This window comes from Rutidosis leptorrhynchoides, chromosome 3 (assembly GCF_046630445.1).
Source record: "Rutidosis leptorrhynchoides isolate AG116_Rl617_1_P2 chromosome 3, CSIRO_AGI_Rlap_v1, whole genome shotgun sequence".
In the NCBI taxonomy this organism is placed as follows: Eukaryota; Viridiplantae; Streptophyta; class Magnoliopsida; order Asterales; family Asteraceae; genus Rutidosis; species Rutidosis leptorrhynchoides.
In genome coordinates this window covers 100889762-100905312 of record NC_092335.1, presented here as the reverse complement: position 1 = coordinate 100905312, position 15551 = coordinate 100889762, and the positions used below count along the sequence as shown (strand labels likewise).

Sequence of the window (15551 nt, the reverse complement as noted above, 5' to 3'; positions counted from 1 at the left end):
ATTAACTTGCCGCGTCAATAACGATTTTGACGGGTCGTTACATAAGGAAAAATTATTTGAAAATGCATCGAACTTTCATCAAATTCTTATTGTATGCATTCAACTTTCAGATCTCCTATTGTATGCATTGAACTTTTAAATCTCTACTATTGTATGCGCTTAACATGTTATAACAGGTAACTTTCAGGTCACCCCAATTGTAAAATTACATTATTAGTCTCTCATGTTTGTCAAATATTGCATCATTAATTTTTTCTAAACAAAGTTACATCATTGGTCTTTCTTCACCTTCTTTCATCTTTTACCCTTCTTCATCTTCTTTTTTATTCATCTTTTTTTTTCCTAACTTTTAAATCCCAAGTTAGAGTATATATCAATTAAAAACATTGCTTTACTATAAATTATGAAAAAGCATAAATAATTTCAACTTTTTGTTCATTTGATATCTATCAGTGCAAACATGGTGAGATGCGACCAAATGATTTTTTGACTACTTCTTGGTAGTGGAAGGCATGCTTTTAGATCTTTGTGAGATTCCAGCTCTCCCACATCAGCTTTTTCACTAATTTGGCTAGCTTTTTGGCCTTTGTGAGCATCCACCCCACCCAATTCTTCTTTATTATCATTAATAACCTGATGAACATTTAAATCCGAATCTGAATCTGGAACAGGAGGGCATGAATCAGACATTGCTGCATTCTTGGATATTTCAACATCACTAGCATCTTGAGTGAATTAACACTATTATTCGGTTTCATATTTCAAAGATTCACCATAGGAATCTGAAGTGAATTAACACTATTATTCGATTCTGTGTCACTTGAATTTGAATTAATAGAATAACAAGAACCTTTTGATGCACGAACAAGTGTGAATTTTTTTTTTTTTTAATTCCGGCTTGAATTCTACTAAAATTTGGATCTGGGGGTTTATTTTTGGATGATTTCATGGTTTAGTTGCATGAAAACAAAAGGAAATCGAACAAATTACGCGAAGAGATTACAGATTTGAGGAAGCTGATTTCCAGATTTGATGAAATGTAAAATCGCCCAAAAAGAGAGAGAATATGTTCTTTTTTATATAGCAGTATGTTTGATTGTGAAGTTGAAGCTGAAGATTGAAACGGGAAAATTTTGGAGAATTTTGGGTTAGGGAAATAAGGTGGTAAGAAATTTGGGAGGAAGATGAAGATTAAATAGTTTAACGAAAAAATTTAATGGACGTTAAGTTGAAGGACCAACCACGTAATTTTTCTATATGTTAACCAGCTACTTGACCAATAAGTAATTCAATGCATACAATAGTAGAGATTTAAAAGTTGAGTGCATACAATAGGACATCTGAAAGTTGGATTCATACAATAGAAATTTGATGAAAGTTCAATGCATTTTCAAATAATTTTTCCAATAGGTAACCTTTCAAGTCACCTCAATTTCATTTTTGGAAATTTACATTATTGGTCCCTCATGTTTGTAAATTCTAATTTCATTGGTCCCTTCATCATCATCCATCATCCTACCATCTCCTTCAACGTTTTTTTAGATCAACGAAATGACGCTCTGCAATTAACAAATCTTACCCAGGCATGTTAAGAGAAGAAGAAAATAAGATTTTCTCAAACGAATACTAAAGGGCAATTATGTCATTTACATCTATTAAAATTTGCCAACCAAAATTCTGGTCATTTCAAATCCTCAAATTTTATACACTCCGGTCCGTGGATTCGGGTCGGGCTAACACCATCATACCCATTATGTGATGACATCACTTTCACAGAGTCACGCCATTTCCGTTGCTTTTTCTCGAGTTCATCATAATCAATAATCAAATTAAATTATTAAATTAAATGAACAAAACCCGTAATAATCACTCGAATCAAAATCAACAATCTTCATTTCTAGGGTTTCATTGCGATCTGAAAAAATGGCGCCGAAAGGGAGATTACAACCTCGCGGTCCATCACGTAAATCATCATCATCATCATCAACATCAACTACCCTCATTTTTTCAATGCTGATTATATGCTTGTTTTTCATATTAATCCTTTTAGCTCTTGGAATCCTTTCGATTCCAAGCAATTCAATTAGCTCTCAAAAACCTCATGATTTGAGCTCAATCGTTCAACGTGTTACCAATGCTGGCAGGTCAGTTAACACTTAACATATTGTTTCTTATCTAAATTTTAATCATATCAATTTTCATATAATTATAAACTGAATTTATTTCCGAATGATGTTTGGATATTTGATAAATTTGTAGAAGTGAAGGCAGTGATGGTAAGGTGCAGCATTGGGTGGAAATAATCTCATGGGAGCCTAGAGCTGTCATTTATCATAATTTTTTGGTTAGTACCTTTTTAATTTAAACATTTTTTTTACATAAAATTGAAGCATTTTTTACATAAATTTGTAGATATGCTGCTTTTAAAAATAATTACTCGTACAGCTGAAATATGTTATTGTTTAATGGCAGTCGAAAGAAGAGTGTGAGTATTTGATTAATTTAGCTAAACCTCATATGGAAAAGTCAACAGTTGTTGATAGTGTGACTGGCAAGAGCAAAGATAGTAGGTATGCAATTTCTTTCTGATTATACGGTTTCTACTTTAAGTATAATTGGTTACTAAAATGATGTTCAAATTTTAATTTTAGGGTACGTACAAGTTCTGGAACATTTCTGGAGCGTGGACAAGATGAAACAGTTCGGGCTATTGAGAAAAGGATTGCCGACTTCACCTTCTTACCTGTAGGTATGCTTTTTAAAACCGCTATCGATCTTTTGTTCAGTTACGAGTTCTGTATTCAGTTTTAGCTGTATTAAGAAAGTAACTTTAGACTAACCGCAAGTGCTTGCATTATTACTTGTACTGAAATCACTACCACATTTAGCTTACCGAGAACTGATTTAATTTCAATTGTAGAACATGGTGAAGGACTTCAAGTTCTACACTACGAAGTAGGTCAGAAATATGAACCTCACTATGACTACTTTCTTGATGATTATAACACCAAGAATGGGGGTCAGCGTATGGCTACCGTTCTCATGTACCTGTAAGTGATGTCTTATCTCTGTTTTTTTTAATGGAATTATATATCTTATTCTGTCATATCTATAATTTCTATTGCTATAAACAGATCAGATGTTGAAGAAGGGGGTGAGACGGTCTTCCCTTCTGCAACTGGAAATATTAGTGCTGTACCTTGGTGGAATGAACTATCTGAATGTGGTAAAGAAGGGCTATCGGTTAAACCAAAAATGGGAGACGCTTTACTTTTCTGGAGCATGAAACCAGATGCTACTCCAGATCCTTCGAGTTTGCATGGTCACTTACTGTTTTTATACATATACATACGAGTATTAAATTAAATTAAATTAAATACTCTTTAAAAGGTATTTAATTTAATATTACACTTAAGTCACTAACTTTGTACTGTTTCTTCTTGTTTCATAGGTGGGTGCCCTGTTATTAAGGGAAATAAGTGGTCGTCTACCAAATGGATCCGTGTTAATGAGTATAAGGCTTAATGTAGGTGATTATTTATCATGTATCTGGAATGATATGTAATGACCTCGCTAATCTGGTCAGTATGGTGTAGAAATTCAATCTATTTGGGATTTTGGCCTTAGTTTTATATTATCTGATTTTAGAGTTATACTGCATATTATGACAGTCATTTAATCTAAACTGATACCTATATATAACTCTTCTCCAAAACTATACTCTATTTAATGATTGTTTTATTGATGTAGATGTAATGTATATTGTTCCAGTCTGAACTTTTAATAACATGATGTAATGACAATCATGAATTGATATAAGAAGAGACAAAAAGTGAATTCAACATGCTGTTCTTCTAGCTCAAGGATTTCATCCATTTCCAAGTAATTCAGCAGACATAATCTGAAATCCATCATTCAATGTTTTACCAACGCTGGCAGGTCACTTTGAGCTTATATAAAACTTTGTTATAATCTGTTATTGTGGACTTAAACTGCTACCGTTTTATGTAAGTGTGTGCAATGCTATAGTAGATTATTCTGTTCAAGTGATCTCATGGGGGCCTAGAGCCATCATCCATCATAACTTTCGATAGTATTATATTTGGTTCAGTTTATCCAACTCAAATATGTTGAAACCTCGTCATGTTTGGGCTTGACAAAGAGTTGGTTGAGATGCGTTTCTTTTATTCATGACAGTCTAAAGAAGAGTGTGAGTATCTTATTAATATTGCTAAACCTCTTATTATGAAGTCAACTGTTACTGAATCCAAGCTTGGGGATATCATAGATACTAGGTATGAATTCAGTTTCTATATTTTTGATTAACTTGTAGCTTCGATTCCATTTTACTTGACTGTAATCACTTGTCCACAAATTAGTGAATTACTAACCTTTTAATATATCGAACTCTGAAACTAATATATACAGACTGAGACAAAATTTATGTCAACGGCGGACCATTCAAGGAGCAGGGTGACTTTTTAAAGCCTAGACTACTGATTAAGAAATAGGAGTAACGATGTATACTTTTCAGCTTTTACTTCTTGTATGTTTCCTAAAGGGCCGTCCAAAAATTGACAACCCTCTGCTGCCCCTTATATGTTCCGCCAAACATAGTTTGGTTGTTTTTCATTTTGATTTTTTCAATGACTACTTGTTTGTTTTTCATTTTGATCCTTCTAGCTCGCGGAATTCATCCGATTCCAAGTAATTCAGTGAACGCTTATGATCTAAGATCCATCCTTCAACGTTTTACCAACGCCGACAGGTGAGTTTTCGTTTATATAATGTTGTAATCTGTTGCTGCATTTCTGATCCATTTTGTATTGGAGTCGTAGAAGCGATGGCTGCAATGATAAAGTAGATCATTCCGTTGAAGTGATCTCATGGGAGCCTAGAGCCGTCATCTATCATAACTTTCTCGTTAGTATTATATTTGATTCATTTTATCTAACTCGAATATGTTGGATTGAACAAAGCCTCGGCTGAGATATGTTTTTTATAACAGTCGAACGATGAGTGTGAGCATCTAATCAATATAGCTGAACCTTATATGAAGAAGTCAACAATTATTGATCATGAACTTGGCGAGATAATAGATTCCTAGTAAGCATAAACCTAATTCATATATTTCTGATTAAACTGTCTATATGACTCCATATAGTTTACTCATATGGCTTGTTCACATCTTTTATCCAGTTTTCGCACATGTTCTCTAACATATCTAGACCGAGGACTAGATGAAACAGTGCGGGCTATCGAGAAAAGGATTTCAGACTTCACTTATTTACCTGCAGGTACAAATGCATATTAGAAATTGCTATCAATACTTTGTCCACCATTATAAAAATGTTTGTGGATTCCGCATAAATACTTAAATAAGTAAACTGTTTTCAATTTATTGTTTAGAGAACGGGGAAGGGCTTCATATACAGCATTATGAAGTAGGTCAAAAGTTTTTATCTCATTATGACTTCTTTACTGGTGTTTATAACACCAAGAATGGTGGTCAAAGGATTGCTACAGTTAAGATGTTCTTGTAAGTGATGTCTTTTTTGTATCGTCGGTTCGTCATGGATTATCTTTAGTCTTCAATATCTAATTTCGTGAATCGTTAACAGATCAGATATTGAAGAAGGAGGTGAGATAATTTTCCCTTCTGCAACAGGAAACATTACTACTTTACCATGTTGGAATGATTGGTCCAAAAGTGGTAAAGGTTTATCTGTTAAACCAAAAATGGGGGATGCATTACTTATCTGGAGCATAAGACCAGATGATACTCTCGATTATTCAACTATGCAAGGTTAGTTACCGTTTTACTACACATTGAAGTGATTTATATGTAGTGTTACATCCTCATATTCCCAAATTTCATTGGTCTCTTTGTACTTTCTTTTCTTGTTAAATAGGCGAGTGTCCTCTTATCAAGGGGAGTAAGTGGTCTGCCACCAAATGGATTTGCGCCAAGGAGTATAAACCTTGATATTGGTTCCAAAGGTATTATAAAGCTTTAAGGAGTGTTGTTGCATGTTCAATCTTAAATTAAATAGTTTTCCTCATACATATTTTCGTTAGTGTTGATTAGACCATTGCCAATGGGCCTTGTCCTCGAGGGCGCCATTGGCACTGCCATGCCCTCAGCCTCGCCCTGATAGCCATGTCCTCACTTTTGTCGTCAAATAGCATATAGCATCACGAGCCGGATTTCTTTTTCTTGGCATCTTTGAGTTGTACATATAGCTTTAACACTTGTATACTAATTTATCTATTAATTTGGTGGGGTCATGTGATGGTGAGTAACTATGTCATGGTTGACAGTGGCATGTGATGGGGAGGAATGGGGAGAAAATGCCGATGTGGCGGTCTGTCCTAGTGAGGAAATATGTTATCGTTGGGAGTGGTCTTAGTGAACCTTACTCTTATGCATTTTAATTTGTTCCCTTACGCGTTTGGCAGGGCTACTGTGGAGATTTCCCGTGTGTTTTTTCAAGATATCAATTTTTATAATTATTATAAACATGTACGTATGGTGCGTGCTATTAATATCAAATAACCGAAAGTTACTTTTGCATCAATTAACCGAAAGTTACTTCTCCTTTTACACGTTTTATACTATAGATATAGTATACAAGCATGGTAGTTTCTGAAATACTAAGATTTTACATATACGTAAATCTCGATAGTCGATAAGGAAATGAATTGTACCAAAAACCTCCATATTGTCATACCAGTTAACCAGAGACTTCAGTTGAAGTTTTATGCAGTTTGAACTATTTAAAACCAATGAAGTTGCTAATAACATATTGCAAAATGTCCCAATGATCAAAGTAAGCCAATTCTATCTAAAGCCAATAATATAACTTGATTATCCATCATCATACAGGCAAAATAAATAAAAACTAAAAAAATCAGGTGGAATGTACATTTGAATGACTTCCCGTTGCCTGTTTTGACTACGATGTCTTTCCCCGGTTTTATCTCTTTTAATATCATCTGGGAGGTCAATACCTTTGGATATCAGGACCATAACCACTAGGCTATCTTGGAATGGTTTTTCGGCACATATTCTAATTCCCTAAAACAAAGTTTTAGTACAATAACTCGTATGGGCCATCCATACATGCTCGACATCTAATTGTTCTATACTGGTGTTGTATGACCTTTCTAGACCGGAAAATCCTCTTACACTAAAATAGTATTATTAATGAACATATCTTGTAAACTTGTCTCAATATGAGCTCATAATGACCTGATAGTATATACTTTTCTAGCCAGCACATCAAATAAAAGAGTATAAACTAACTCTCATCTAAATCTGAACTTAACCTTTTCAACGCCCCAAATTAGTGATATACCAACCTAATTATATATCTAAAATCTGAAAGTAGTACATACAGATTGAGACAAAAAAATTATGTCACCATTCAAGGAGCAGGGTGGCCCTTTAAAGTATAAACTACTGATCTATATAAAGGACTAGCAATGTATACTTTTCAACTTTTACTTCTTATATGTTTCCTCAAATATTATACTACATATTTTATTAATGGCGTTACATGTCCCCCCAAAGATCGTTTGTTTGTTTTTCATTATGATCTTCTCAATGACTACCAGTTTGTTTTTCATTTTAATTCTTCTAGCTCATGGAATTCATCCGATTCCTTGTAATTCAGTGAACACTTATGATCTGAGATCCGTCCTTCAACGTTTTACCAACACTGACAGGTCACTTTTCATTTATATAATGTTATAATATTATAACTTCTGCGTTTCTGATCCATTTTGTATTGGATCATAGAAGTGATGGTTGCAAAGATAAAGTAGATCGTTCAGTTGAAGTGATCTCATGGGTGCCTAGAATCGTCATCTATCATAACTTTCTCGTTAGTTTTATATTTTGATCAATTAATCTAACTTGAATATGTTAAAACCCTTCATCGTCTGAGATACGTTTTTTTATGACAGTCGAAAGAGGAGTGTGAGCATCTAATTAATGTCGCTGAACCTCATATGAAGAAGTCAATGCAATATGCTGAAGTTGGCGAGATAATAGATACCGGGTATGCATGAAGCTCTTATATTTTTTCAATTAATTTGTAGATACCGAGTGGTGGATCTAGGATTGGTAATCACCGGTTAAAACCCAAAAAAAAAAAAAATTCTACTAGATGCCTTATTTCAATGGTGTCACTAAAAAAATTACACTATCCAGTGGTATCACTAGTTAAACACCCAAAAAAAAATTCCACTACATCGCATATTTCAGTGGGGTCCCGTGCAACCACCGGACATACACTACATCCGAGTAGTTTACTTATATCGCATGCTCACGTCTTTTATGCAGTGTTCACCCATGTACTCTAACATATCTCGGCCGAGGACAAGATGAAACAGTGCGGGTTATCGAGAAAAAGATTGCAGACTTCACTTATTTACCTGCAGGTATATATTATGGATATTATAAAGTGCTATTAATCGAGAAAGAGTTTGTAGCTCCCGAATAAACAGATAAACTGATTTCAATTTGTGTTCAGAGAATGGGGAAGGGCTTCGCGTTCAGCATTATGAAGTAGGTCAGCATTATATAATGCATAATGACTTCTTTACTTCAGAGTATGACATTAAGAATGGAGGTCAAAGGATTGCTACAGTTGAGATGCGCTTGTACGTAATGTCTATATTTTTTTCATCTTTATGGATTCTCTTATATTTAAAAGTTTCTTGTGGTATACAGATCAGATGTTGAAGAAGGAGGTGAGACAATGTTCCCTTGTGCAACGCCAAACATTACAACTTTAGAATGTTGGAATGATAAAATTGGTAAAAAAATTTCTGTTAAACCGAGAATGGGGGATGCATTACTTATATGGAACATGAAACCGGATGCTACATTGGATATTTCAGCTGTTCATGGTTAGTTATTGTTTTAATACACAAAAAATGATCCTCATATTTCAAAAATTCATTGATTTCGTTGTACGTTTGTTCCTTGTTGCATAGCTGAGTTGCCTGTTATTAAGGGGAGTAAGTGGTCTGCCACAGCATGGATTCGGGTCAACGAGTATTAACCTTGATCTTGGTTCTGAAAGTAGTATAAAGCTTTAAGGAATGATGCTGCGTGTTCAGTCATAAGTGATTATTGTAATTGATATGGACAATTTAAGACATGTATGGTGTGTATTATTAGTATCTATTGTATATCATATAGCCGAAGTTACTTGTTCTAAGTTTATCCTATAGATGGTTGAAGTTTGACTTCTGAGGTCAAATCAGTTTCTTCTAAATTCCAAAATAAACTTAGGTCTTCCAAATTATTTCACAGTTATTTTTATAGTTGTAATCGAACTTTCTAATATAAATTCCACATAATTCAACATGTAAAAGTTAGTATGACTTCAGAAGTCAAAATATTGAGAGTAATACCATGGCAGCATAGAAAGCTTCTCTCCACATAACATGTATGACTTCAAGAGTCAAATTATTTAAGGTTACCGTACCGTCAGGCCAATGACCTTTTAGTGAGAATGAGTGATCATAATTAATTTTTTTTTTTTTTTTTTTGAAAAGCAAGTAATATATTAAATATCAACGAGTTGCTGTACAAGATGTAATGAGCAAGCATCAGCTAAACTCAAAAGACCACGAAATACAAAATTACAGTATCTTGTTCAAATCTATGCTAAACAAGAGAGGCGGAATTAAGTGGCAGAGTTGTAGAGATGACAACCCAAGCTGCACGATCATGATATGTAACTCCCGGGATTCGTTAACCATGTTTGCCAATCGAGTTTCGTCCGTTTGATTCTTCTTGATATCCAATCGAAAGAAGCAACCTGTATTTCATTTAAAGCCAGAGGTGTTGTCATCTATGTTTTATCAGCACAAAGCCTACATAAAAAAAATTCATTCTAAGTAACATCACAAGCCAAGTATATTTGTGGGTTCCTAATTCCTAATCTATTTATATATCGAAATCATAAACTAATACTCCGTATATACAGATTGTGATCACTTTGATGTCAACGACAGATCATTCAAGATTTCAAGGAGCAGGGTGGCGCCCTTTAAAGTCTAAAGTACTGATCGATGTTGAAGTAGGAGTAACGATGTATACTTTTCAACTTTTACTTCTTGTATGTTTCCTCTAATATTATAGATTATATATTTTATTAATGGACCCTACCCAATTTGACAACCCCCTACTATCATTGTATGTCCGGCCAAACATTGTTTGGTTGTTTTTCCTATTGATTTTTTCAATGACTACCTGTTTGTTTTTCATTCTGATCCTACTAGCTCCTGGAATTCATCCAATTTCAAGTAATTCAGCAAACGCTTATGATCTGAGATCCATCCTTCAAGGTTTTACCAATTCTGACAGGTCAGTTTTCGTTTATATAAAGTTATAATAATCAGTTGTTGCGTTTCTGATCCATTATGTATTGGACTCATAGAAGCAATGGTTGCAATGATAAAGTAGATCGTTCGGTTGAAGTTATCTCATGGGAGCCTAGAGCCGTCATCTATCATAACTTTCTCGTTAGTTTTATATTTTGTTCAATTTATCTAACTCGTATATGGTGAAACTTCATCATGATTGAGCTTGAACAAAGCATCGCTTGAGATACAATTTTTTATGACAGTCGAAAGAAGAGTGTGAGCATCTGATTAATATTGCTGAACCTAATATGAAGAATTCAACCGATACTGATTATAAAGTTGGCGAGATGATAATAGATAGCATGTAAGCATAAAGTTCATGCTTTTCGAGAAAAAAAAGAAGAAGCATAAAGTTCATATTATTCTAATTAAATTGCTGATACGGCTCCATATAGTTTACATATATCACATGTTCACATCTTTTATGCAGTTTTCGCACATGTTCTCTAACATCTCTCGACCGAGGACTAGATGAAACAGTGCAGGCTTTCGAGAAAAGGATCGCAGACTTCACTTATTTACCTGCAGGTATAAAAACACGTAAAAAGATAAGATTTTCTCTGTTCAGATTAATACGGTTATCCCGTTACCATTTCGACCCATTTCCATAGCCATAAGAAAATATGTTACTAGTGAGGTTTGAACCTAAGGCCTTTTGTAAGGGTATTAGGGTCCTTACCGCCAAGGTTGCAAAATTCGCTTTTCGGGGATTAATCGGTCGGGACTTTGGAAGGATTAATCGGCAATTCGGTGATTAATCGGAGATTAATTGGATTGTACTGTATGCATTTAAATATTAAATTTTAAAAATTATGTATATAACCATAGAAAAAAAAATCATAAATATAAAGATAATTTCTAACATGATTGTCAAAAATTGTTCATTTTGCTTCAAAACTATAAAATTCTAGTTTAAATTCATGTTAAAATGTTAACCATTTTTTACTTTGACTAACTTTGATTACCAAATTCGATTTTGATCCATCAATTGACGTTGACCGTTTAATTAACGGTTTTTTAGAAATCGGAACGGATTGCTCCTAAAAATGATTAATCGGGGATTAATCGGCAAGTAATCGGGTTTTTTACAACACTACCGCTATGTTATCCACCAGTTCCAGCAAAAGAAGAGTTTGTAGGTCCCGCATAAACGGGTAAACTTAATTCAATTTCTGTTCGGAGAATGGGGATGAGCTTCACATTCAGCATTACGAAGTAGGGAATTATGACTTCTTTACTAGTGAATATTACACCAAGAGTCGGGGTCAATATATTGCTACAGTTAAGATGTACTTGTAAGTGATGTTTTGTATCATCTTCACGGTTTATGTTTAGTATTCAATCTCTGATCACTCGAATGTTTCTTGTCGTTTACAGATCAGATGTTGAAGAAGGAGGTGAAACGATATTCCCTTTAGCAACGGGAAACATTGTTAACGGATATTAGACGTAGACAATATCTTATGTAATATCTAGCATTAAATGTAGGCATATCTATCCATATCTCATATTAAATGTAGGATCCCTAAAATCAAGGGATATGAGATCAAATCATGTATTATATATTTGGCTTGTTTGATCAATAAGAATTATGGGTGAATTATAACATTATAACATGGTATCAGAGGGTTTGATCCAAAACCTAGTCGGCCGAATGTGTGCCGCTTCTGCTCTACCACCCATCAAATCTTCCTAACCCCATCTTGACCGAACATCTACTTTGGTCATCTATCTATCTTTTTCAATTTCTTGTTTCTTGCAAAACCCAAAAACCACAGCAAATCACTAACCTCGCGGTTGAAATATACACCGCTTCTTCAAACAAATACGGTTGAAATATACACCGTTGCAAATCTTCCCATCCACCATCAATACCGAACCTCTTCGGTCTTCTATCTAAATTTTCTTTTGCATTTCAATTTCCCGCAATAAAAAAAAAAAAAAAAAAAAAAAAAACAAATCACGGTTGAAATAGACACCGTCATCTCACCACCGGAGCAGCAACATCAAGGTTGAAATATACACCGTTTCAGCTCCCGTCTTCTTTCAAATCACGGTTGAAATATACACCGTCATCTCACCACCGGAGCAGCAACATCACGGTTGAAATATACACCGTTTCAGCTCCCGTCTTCTTTCTATGACTCTTTTGTTCTTCAATTTCTTTAAAAAAAAATATAAAAAATAACGTACCTCTGAAATCACCCACGGAGATTCCCTCTTCTCTGTTCTTCATTTCTTTTTCTTCACGATGAACATAATCATCATTTTCCTTTCTTTATCAATCTGAGTGTTTTCTTTTCTGAGTTGACTCAGCTCACCTGATAGTTCTCATAGACGTTTCCTCATTCTTGATTTTCTTGAGAATTCACGATTTTGTACTTTACTGGTTGATTTTTGAATTTATTTATATGAATATGATTTGGATCTCAGATCTTCCAATGAGTCTTATTTTGTCAAGTTGTTTGTAAAAAGCTTTATGTTTTTCTCTCTATAAAAGTACAGGCAATAATTTATGGGATAGAAAAAATGGATTATGACATGAATGTGTAGATATTAGTCATTGTAGGTTCCACATGTTTCCATCAATATGCATTAACGAATAGAAAATATTACTGTTTTTCTTGACCCAACAACCACCATCAAAATTTCTCCTTTCTATATCCCTATTTTCATTCTAGAATTTCTTCTCAGTTCTCACCTACATCTATATTTCTCTTCCACTCAAATAAAAATGAAGTTTTTCCGTTTATAATCGACGTGAGGATGAGCCGTCTAGCTAGAGTAGGTTCCAAACCTCGAAAAAATAATAATAAGAATAATAATAATCTCTTCCGATAAAGACTGTTTATCGTCGACAAAGTTCAATGCCCAAGTCCTGCTCAATCCTTAGGCAAAGCAAGCCACGACATAAAAAAAAAACGTTAAGGAAAAGGAAACGCAGTCAAGCAATACGCAACCACATCAACGAATATCAGTCTGCTCGGAAAGAAGAATGTTATTTAGTTTTTAGCGTTTTAATCCAGTTTGACCGTTCAATCCTCTCCCGCTCAAACTGCGGGGGGATGTTAACGGCTATTAGACGTAGACAATATCTTATGTAATATCTAGCATTAAATGTAGGCATATCTATCCATATCTCATATTAAATTTAGGATCCCTAAAATCAGTGACAACCCGGAAATTTCCGACCAAATTTAAACTTTATCTTTATATTATTCCGACACGATAAGCAAAGTTTGTTAAGTTAAATCTCGAGAATTTTAAACTGTGTTCATACATTCATTTAACCTCGACCAAATTCCGACGATTCACGAACCATTAATTAAATGGATATGATTATATATATATGTGTATATATTATAATTTGAAATGTTAACAAAGTATTTAAATGTATAATATTTTACATGAACGTATTTGTTTCAATATGTTTATCAATGGAATTAGAAAATAATATCAAATGATTGATTTATCAGATTTATTGTACGATTACGAATCTCTGTTAAGAGGTCCACTTTGATTTAAGAAACCTTTCCTTTTAACGGTATTCAGAATATTTGGTAAAGTGATTTACATATAAGAACAAATGTGTCAATTGATGAACGTTAGACAAAAGTTAGTGGAGAATTGGATTTCATAATATTCGACTGACCTATTTTTCAAATGTGAGAAAACGATTTCAAAAACTTAATTATTATAATCTATTATTTTATAAGGATAAATTGATTTTATATAATTAGAAGAATTTAAGTTTTATATTATATATATATATATATATATATATATATATATATATATATATATATATATATATATATATATATATATATAGCGTTTCAAGAATGTAAACGTAATACGGCATAGTAAATTCTATTATTTAAATGATTATATATACTAATCTTTGAAATATGATTATTTTGGAAAAACTAAAAATCTTATTATTAGATAAATATTTCAAACATATATATCATGTATAAATTTATAATTCTAAATGAAATATATATATATATATATATATATATATATATATATATATATATATATATATATATATATATATATATATATATATATATATATATAATTTAGTCATAAAACGTTTTGATTTAAAATAATACATTTTGGTAAACAACGAGATGTCGATTTATAGAAGTAAATGACCAAAACACTCAAATGAATAAGTTATACTTTGAGTGGGATAATTTTTCATTGATTTGAGTCTTGTTATTGACAAAGGTACATTACACGAAACATAAAGTACCAGTTTTCTAAGCGTACAAAAATGCGTTCAAAAAACCGGAACCGACACGTAAGTCGAGCATCAACGTACAACTCATCGGTGCTAAAATTACAAATCAACTATGCACGAGAATATAATATAATATTTAATTAATTCTAAAGATTAAATATATTATATATTAAATAATATATATATATTTCATAAAGTTGTGGCGTGCGATTGTGAATTGAAATTTATGTCTCATGCGATTGCATGAGATCTTCACACAATCCTCATGCAATCGCATGAGGGGGTTAGGTGAGCTTAAATGCTTTAAAACGCGTTTTTGGGTCGAGCTGAATTCATTCATCCATCCATCTTCACTCGTCTCAATCTCTCTTTTTATAAATATATAATATAATTATTATTATTAATATTATTAATATTAAGATTAATATTATAATTAATCTTATTATTATTATTAGTATTATGCATAAAATACTACGACGAGATCATGAGCGAATTATTTCAAGACGGGTTTTTCGAGTGGGATAGGGCTAAGAAAATTATGGGTTATAGCGATGGAGGTTATGGGTATAGGTCGTGGGTATGCTCGTGAGGTCAAACTAGTGTTTATCATCTCCGTTGCGTCTACGTACTTTCCTGCAATATTGAATCTCAATATTGATACGTGAGCACTCATAACTTAACTTTTATATATTAATAGTGTATCCCTGACTAGTGCTCGAGTATATATGATTATGCATGCTTGTATGTTTAATTTCGTCATTAAATAGTATATGATAGATCATGAATTTAGTACATATGCTACTAGGATAAGATATATGATATGCATGTCGTTGGAAAGCTGGCAAAAAATTAGTAACTT

General features: G+C 33.2%; 2 protein-coding genes and 1 long non-coding RNA gene across 4 annotated transcripts; all 3 read left to right on the top strand.

The window, feature by feature from the left end:
* The first annotated feature begins 1809 nt into the window (after positions 1-1809).
* On the top strand, positions 1810-6727 carry LOC139900245 (uncharacterized). The gene is made up of 15 exons (XM_071883035.1): positions 1810-2144; positions 2260-2344; positions 2473-2570; positions 2652-2749; positions 2921-3050; positions 3135-3322; positions 3452-3519; positions 4198-4295; positions 4562-4768; positions 4839-4923; positions 5009-5106; positions 5200-5297; positions 5410-5539; positions 5622-5806; positions 5913-6727. Exons 1-15 carry the CDS (start codon positions 1924-1926, stop codon positions 5984-5986), a joined length of 1863 nt encoding a protein of 620 aa, XP_071739136.1. The 5' UTR covers positions 1810-1923; the 3' UTR covers positions 5987-6727.
* Positions 6728-6892: 165 nt separating this feature from the next.
* Positions 6893-9240, top strand: LOC139901153 (probable prolyl 4-hydroxylase 10). 2 transcript variants are annotated; one of them, XM_071883889.1, is made up of 7 exons: positions 6893-7728; positions 7805-7886; positions 7969-8063; positions 8348-8445; positions 8538-8667; positions 8738-8916; positions 9004-9240. In XM_071883889.1, the coding sequence occupies exons 1-7, from the start codon at positions 7550-7552 to the stop codon at positions 9069-9071; spliced, it is 831 nt and encodes a 276-aa protein (XP_071739990.1). In that variant the 5' UTR covers positions 6893-7549; the 3' UTR covers positions 9072-9240. The 2 variants fall into 2 exon arrangements, with proteins under 2 accessions (XP_071739990.1, XP_071739989.1); XM_071883888.1 differs by having other exon boundaries at positions 7802-7886.
* Positions 9241-10644: 1404 nt separating this feature from the next.
* Positions 10645-12010, top strand: LOC139896572 (uncharacterized). The gene is made up of 4 exons (XR_011776277.1): positions 10645-10747; positions 10874-10971; positions 11465-11738; positions 11821-12010. It is a non-coding gene; the product is annotated as an uncharacterized lncRNA (long non-coding RNA).
* The last annotated feature ends 3541 nt before the right edge of the window (positions 12011-15551 follow it).